Here is an 8,019-nt window from a genome sequence, read left to right on the forward strand (position 1 = left end):
GGGGGTCGGTGTGGTATAAGGCGTCAATATTGAAGTCGCCAGTTATAATGAACTTGGACAACTTTAAATCGAGTAATTTTAAAAGATTTTCAAAATGTTCAAAGAATGTGTTGCTGCACCCATTTGGAGATCGGTAAATGCCAATTATGTTGATTTTGTCTTTGGAATTGATATTCATTTTTATCCCGACCACTTCAAAATCTAGATCACAAGTGTGATTGACCTTGAATGGGAGGAATTCTAGACCAGATTTTACAAAAATTGCCATACCTCCCCCTTTAAAATGCGATCGATCGAAAGATGTTGCCAATACATAGTCCTCAATCCTGAACTGTTGGACAGTTTCAGATTTGAAACCGTGTTCGGAGATTACGAGAACATCAGGGTGAAGCTCGCCTGCCATTAGAGACAATTCGTCTACTTTATTTGTGGCAGACTGTGAATTTTGATGCACAACAGAGAACATTTTGGTTGAATTTTGAATTTTGTTGATTTGATGTTTGTTTGTTTTTTGACAAGTTTGGCGTAAATTTTGACGCTCTAATTCTGGTGATACTAGCCTGCTTTTACATTGTCTGCGAATATACAGTTTTTTTGTGCAGGTGCATTGTGGTTGGCTGTGTGTTGACTCTTTACAGTCTCAGCATAGGTGTCAAAGGGCAGAGTGTGGACCAAAGCTGGAGGCGGCGACGGAGAAGCAGCAGGCGTTGTCACCGATGGCGGCTCGCAGGTAGCAGCTGGCGACGGGACCTCTGGGGCGGCGGAAGCGATGTCCAGCTTCTTCACACAATCCAACAGGAGCTCGGCCAGTAGATATTTGTGCTGCGGCTGCAGGTGCATCCCGTGGGGTGTGAACGCCTTACGCTGGATAAGGTTGAAGTCAAGTACTTCAGTCCCACGATGCCTCACGCACAGTTCCTCAATGTACGAGTTCACTCGTGCGGTCTCCAGATTGATAGGGTGGTTTGCAGGCAGGTCGTGTCGATGGGGCAGAGTAGCGACGACAACTCTGGCAGTCCTCAACTTACTAGCGATGCGTCGCTCCAGGTGTTTATATATATTATTCTGCTGACCGGTGGCGACATCATTAGTGCCGGCAATAATGGCACAGCAACTCCCAACTGGTGGCAGATTGTCGGATGTCGCGTCCAGGAGAGTAGCCCCCGGCTTGCAGACTCCACTTACGGCGGTCTTCCGATTCACCATCCGCCGCACCAAAGCCGCCAAGCCTCGTCCGTGGCTGTCTCCTTTTATGTGGATGGAGGAAAACAAGAGAGACGTTTCATTGACTGGCTGATAAGATTTGATGGCTTTGATGGCTCTCCTTGGACGACGTTTCTTCTTCCTATTGGGTCGTGTCTTATTTTTCCCATTTGGAGGTTTGGGGGAATCTGTTTTCTTCGGTGGTTAATATGTCATACCTATTCTTTGTGCTAATAGGGTGGCGAGTTTTTGTTTGCACTGTCCATTCCGATGAACCTTCCCCTTCTCCACTCCCACATCGCGGAGCCCTCAGGCTCTGGAGCTCAGCCCAGTACCTCAATTGTTGTCTTAAGGCGGTCGACGAGGTCCCTAGTCTCAGCACATCGCTGATCACTGCAGTCAAGCGGGAGATCACATTGAACGCTGCAGCTCGTCACAGAGGCGCGCGTTGGCAAGTCGGGCCGTGGGGTATTAGCCACAAAAACCTGGTCCGTATATTGCATCAGCCGCATGTCTGACTCGATGGAGTGATCCAGGACGCACTTCAATTAGTTTTTGAGCTGCTGGACCTGCTCCCTGAGTCCTGCATTTTCGGTAGTCAGATCCGTCGAACCCGAAACATAAGAGGGCAGTTCAGAGTTAGATGGAGAACCAGCAGGCGTGACGTCGGCGACAGGCCCAGGTGAAGGCGTCGCGGCGCCAGTACGTCTCGGAGTGGAGGCTGGGGCAGTGGGTACGGGGGACGCGGTCAGGAGGGTGTAGAGGTAGCGCCGACGTGGTTAGGTGATGGGACCGATGGGGATGATAGCGCCCTTATGGTTACGGGGTGGGGACCTGAGTTCTTGCTTTGCGTCACTGTGATTGATGTTTTCTCCGCATTCGTTTTTACTGTGGCTCCGCACGTCCGGCCAAGGCAGCGCCAGATTATCTCGCCTGACTTCACTGTGTAGCTCTCTCTGTATTTGTGAGTTTTAAATAATATATTCGGTCTTCCATTGCGAGTCAATTCGATTTCAAACATCGTGGGTAGATGGATAGCGCCTGCAGTTATAGCATACACAGTGCGCAATGCAGGTAAGTGCGGCGGGTGGCGTCAGGAAATGGTAGGGGCAGTCAAAATGCAGGCGTCGTGGCGGCGACGCGACGAGGGTAATCCCGCTCCGCGTAGTTGGCGGTTCTTGTTCGTAGTGAGCATGCGCGAACTTCCAGGCGGACGATGTGACCCTGTGCTGTTCTTATCAGTTTGCAATGTCAAGGTTAGAGAGTCACTAATAAACTAAGATAAAAACTCACTTCGCTCCAGTTATTAACTTGTAATCGTACTTCGCTCTGGGCCGATAGTTACACAAGGGATCACAACAGGTTTAAACTTGTTAAGTGGTGAGCATAAGTTGTTTTGAATAAAATATGCGGAACACTATAATTTTGCTTGCATCTGTAGACGTCCAGGTCTACCACCCCGTAACATGTTTCTATACGTGTAGCTAAAAAGATACATAATATGTAACATACCCGCCTTACAGCAGATTATAATGGTCCATTAGTAAGCCGAACTCTGCAAAACTGTGTATCAAGTGGGTAGCGAGTCAAATATAACCCAAATAAAAAAACCATAATATACTGTATAAAATATATATTACTATGGAGAATGCATTACAACATAATACTTTTTAGTCCATACACTTGCTTTTTTGACATAAAAAATATACCATTTTTCATCAGTACCATTGATCTTGTAATACATAAATTCTTGTTCTTATTTTTTTATAAGAGGCCAATATCACATGACGATATGCAAAATAGGGTTAACAGATTATCAGCTTTTTTAAAAAAAATTAAACTTATATTTGATATTTCTTCAGGTTTTTTAAAGTTTTGGCAAATTAGAAGAAAAATTTAAATCTTAAAACTCTTTTCTGGAATAATAAATTACTTAAAATCCAAAATTTTGAACCTATTATGTAGTTTTTCTTTCTGTGATATTAAGTACAGCAATAAAGGCAAAATATACTCAATAACAATTAAAAAAAAAACTTGGACTATGAAATAAAACTCACATGTTTGTTATTAATTTAAAGGTTTATTATTGAAAATATAATTTTAAATTACTTTTTATAAGTCAGGTTTATGTGAAAATCATATTTTTGGTGAATTGATAGAAATAACAAGAGGTGTACAATCTTCGGAAGAGTATTCAAGAACCATCGGACAGTCTAGTAACTTCAGTTTTGTTTGGCCAGCATATATAATCTGTAAACATAATACGAATTAATAAACAAAATAAATTAGAACAATAGTGTTAATATAATACAAAATATACATTTGCAAAATCATCTCTAGATACTTCACTACATTTAAAAGCACCTCTTCAAAATCATGAAAGTTAAAATGTAAATAACTACATCACATACTTTTTTAATTATCATAAAGTGGTAAGAGCTGGTTTGAGTTTAGAGCTAATGGTACATACAGGATTCCGTGAAACAGTACCTTCAATGAAAGATTATTCTATTTTCATTGTGGAGAAAGAATTAATAAAAGGTTTCTATTACACATTTTCATTAGCTATAGAGAAATGCAATGAACTTTGCTAAAATATAGTACAAACCATTCTCAACTAAACCCATTCTGAACTGTATCAAAGTAGTTCAATTTTACCCACTACGCCAAATTAATGTAATTAAATATAATATAAAAGTAATGTAAAAATTACAGGGTCTGGCCAAAGAGTTTAATGATTAGGAACCCTCCATGAAGCATTAAACGAGTGACTTACAAAATTATTTCATTTCTTTTCAAACTACCATACACAAATGGACAAAGTTACTTGTTTTAATTGGATTTAAAAAATATTGATTTGATTTAAGTGGTGGTAATTTGCCTGCATTAAATTGTTTAAGTCTCTCTACGGAATTCACATCCGCCCCTTACAACATAATATCAGTTACAAGATAAACAAATGTGTTAATATCAGATGAGTGTGAAATCTCTGAAGCAAGAAATGACATGACCTGTGAAAAAGTAACAATCTTTTGCCAAAAAGACTCATGCTGTATGAGCCAGTGTGATCTGGTTGACTGATACCACTAGTGGTGAATTTCTTGGTAACGACAAATTTTATCATTTCATTGTACCAATTTGAATTCTCTGACACAGTTGTGCTGTCTTAAAAAAAGTTCTTACAACACAAATTCAAACTGTAACACACCAAAATGTGAATTTTGAGCTATGAAGCGGCCGTTTATGGTGTCTTTTGAATTCTTCCTTAACTAAAATATTGTTTAGATAAAATTAGGCCCACTGTTTCACAAAACAACATTCATTCAGAACCTAAATCATTCTCTGCAAATCTTTTATGCAAATTGCAATCACGAGCATTCGACTTTTGCGCAATCATAAGCTTATAAGAGTTAAACTCGATGTTCAGGTATAATGTCTTACAAACAGAGCACTCAGATATATTCAGTGCTGCAATATGGCATAGAGTTCTAAGAGTAACTTATATTAATCTGTGAATTTTTATAAGAATTTGTATTTTTCCAACTTGTCCTAATAGTTTCTTATCGAAGGTATTGTCTGAAGTTATACACCTGCTTAGATATGAAAAACTAGTTTGTTAATTATTTAAGAACTCTGCAAAGAAACTTTCACTAAGAAAGAAATACAATAATTTGCCCCAAAGTGACAGAAATTTCAGATGTTCAAGCAGGTTTTAAGATAATAATCCACAGCAAAGAGATACATATATTCTATGCCATTAATTACTATTACCCAACACTAATCTTGCTACAAATAAACAAGTTACCATCAGTAACTTGATATAAAGATATCAAAGGCTCTTGCTCCAATAAAAGTGCATTAATTTAGTATGGTATTATGGTTTAACTTACATCATTAAGTTTCTTCTTAAACTGAGGATTAGCTGCCATCTGTCCTCGCCAAACTTCAGACTCCGCTGCTGATACACCAAACATTTTTTCTAATACCTAATGGTAAACAATTATACGTAAACAAAGGAACAAGAATTTAATTTAATTACTGAGGTAATTTCTACTGAATGCGGTTGTTCAACCTTGTAACGATGAACACTGACTGGGTTTTTATGCCTACAAAATGCATCATTCTAAGAGATTTGTATGAATAACAAATAAGTTGCATTATATTATTTATACAACCAACTTAAAATTTGTTAAATTTGTTTTCATCTGCTTCTTTAAGATTTCAACAATGATTTGCATCTGAGGAATGGAGTTTTATTGAAATGAATTTTATAAAATAGTCAGGGTCAAACCCAAGTAATTGAATATTATGTAACTAACCTAACAACACTGAAACTTTTTTTGCCAGACTGGGTTGATGAAAACTAACCACTAATAAGCCACACAGCAATTTTTGTATCTATACTTTTGCATATATATATATATATAATATATATATATATATATATATATATATATATTAATTCAACTGGCAGTAGAGAAATTCTGCCGATCTGAAAGGGTTTTTCTAAGCTGTTATAAAATGTACACTTATTATACAAAAACATTTTTTGCCCCCTTTAAGTATGTGATATCTGAAAACTTAACTGCAAACCATATTAGCACTCATACAAAAAATTACCTAGCAAAAATTAAAATATTATTAAAATTAACATGTACATATTATAAACATACAAAAATAATGCATTTATATATATAAAAACATTTTTTTTATGAAAAGGCTTTTTGATGTCAATATAAAATATTGGTTTACATACAAACACAACAAATATTATAGCATAGTAATCTCAAATTTATGTTCTACTAGCAGTTACCCACGGCTCTGCGCGCAATTTCACAGCTTTTGCCTCTGTATGAGCACTTCTGGTTCAAGTTTCCAACACCAATGTTGAGCGTCAATATGTTAGAAAGTGATATTTATGGTCATTTTTATGTACTCCGGTTTTAGTATTTTTTGTTCCAAAGCTGATTTGGCTCTTTACGATCAAGAAAATATATACACATACACAGCTCTGAGAAGCCTACTTTTTTCAATGTTTACACAGAACAGTTGATTACATTTGACAGGCTCATTCAATTAATATTACACAACGTTAGAGACCAAGATGGGATTTTTCACTACTTTAAAGACCAGTGGGGCGTAGTCCTGAGGAATTTTTGAAATAAAAATAGACCTATATTCATCCGAGGAACCGCAAGAATGTCCTGTAAAATTTCAGTACAATCGGTTGAGTAGTTTACGTGTAAAAACAAAATAAACAATAAAAAGCACTTTAGCATTTATTGTTAGGATTAGATAAATGCAAATTTAAAAAACCTCAGCAAAAAAGAGGAAAAAGTTTGGTAAAAACTTTGTTATATTCATAAGTTGGTAATTTTTTTAGCAAATTTACTTTTTCAAATAAAGTAGAGTCTAAGCTTTCTATTGATACATAATACAATACAAAACTTCTCTTTGGTATGGTACTTGAAAATATATGTAGTTTTTTACCCTTTTTTCAATTTTGCAGCTAGTTCTGCTTTATAAGTCAAGTGTTGAGGTTTATTTGAAAATCCCAAAATTATTTGGGATATTTTTAATTTATTAGGATAGATGTCATATTTGTCTGGGTTAAAACCATCATACAAGCGGTGATGGAACAGCAATTCAAAATGAGTTGCTTGCCATTACAGAGTGAACCTAGAGGAACTCAAAATGAGTCGCTAGCAAAATAGGAAGGTTAAAGAAAATAAGGCCTCTTTGAACTAATGGTAGTTTATAAAACAACTAATTCTTACCTCATTGCTAAAAGACACACTTGAAGATTCATTTCCAATAATAACATCTGCAAGGCAGAACCATTCACCGTTTCGTATTTTTAGTTTATTTATAGATTTTACTTTTACTTTTAAGGATTTAAATTTTGGATACAAATCTTCATCAACATTCATTCTTTCCACAGAATTTGAAGCCCTCAGTTGCGAACCCATATTATGTCCACTATTATCTCCAACATTTGTTTGTTTATGCACCAATTCGTTTGTATTTAAACTACTAACATTTGAAGAATCTGAAGCCGATTCAGTAAGTGAAATATCGCAAGCCTTCTTGGTCTTCGGTTGTGCGTTCAACAAACTTGTAGAAGGAAATGTTGCTGATGGATGCTTTTACAGGAGAACGTCTGGGCTTTATTAACTTTAAATGGATTACTTTTTTGCATTACTGGCGCTGACGCTTTTAAAGGCATTTTGACCAATTTGATTACATTCGCCTAGCCTCAAATCCTCTAATGATGGAAATAAACTCGGTTTTCTTAAACCACTTGGAGTGTTCTTAGCAACTGAAGAACTTGGAACATTAGATCTATTATAATCTAAAACAGTAGTGCTAGATGTAGGCCTATTATTCCCAAAGGATCTTTCATTTGAAACTGGAGATAATTCATGAGGCTCAGGATAACCATCATCTGCATAATCCAACATGTCATCTGGAGGACCAACATTATCAGAATAATCAAGTACTTCATCTGGCAACTGGCAGAGTATATCATCGTCTTCATCGGTCATTAAAATATTTCTATTTTCTTCATTAACACCATTTTCCACCTGTAACAGAATGTTTTCCTTTTCAGTATTTTTAAACATTTAAAATACAATACAAGAAAACAAGATAAAGCAGTTAAATACGGCATAATTTAAATGTTTTAAAATTTCAAACTAAATACGAATCTGCTCAAATTAAAATTATTTGATTGTGTAGAGTTAAAAATCATTATTGGACTTCTGAACATTCTAGTGACAATAAATATGTAAAAAAAATAAATAACTTAGTAAAGTA

The 8,019-nt window shown here is 36.4% G+C and overlaps 1 protein-coding gene across 1 annotated transcript; it reads right to left on the bottom strand.

Moving 5' to 3' along the window:
* Positions 1-3,321: 3,321 nt before the first annotated feature.
* Positions 3,322-7,786, bottom strand: LOC124361828. Its single transcript, XM_046815823.1, has 3 exons — positions 6,981-7,786; positions 5,094-5,189; positions 3,322-3,453 (listed from the first exon to the last, which is right to left on the bottom strand). Exons 1-3 carry the CDS (start codon positions 7,170-7,172, stop codon positions 3,340-3,342), a joined length of 402 nt encoding a protein of 133 aa, XP_046671779.1. The 5' UTR covers positions 7,173-7,786; the 3' UTR covers positions 3,322-3,339.
* Positions 7,787-8,019: the final 233 nt, after the last annotated feature.

The sequence above is a fragment of the Homalodisca vitripennis genome, chromosome 5, assembly GCF_021130785.1.
Source record: "Homalodisca vitripennis isolate AUS2020 chromosome 5, UT_GWSS_2.1, whole genome shotgun sequence".
In the NCBI taxonomy this organism is placed as follows: domain Eukaryota; kingdom Metazoa; phylum Arthropoda; class Insecta; order Hemiptera; family Cicadellidae; genus Homalodisca; species Homalodisca vitripennis.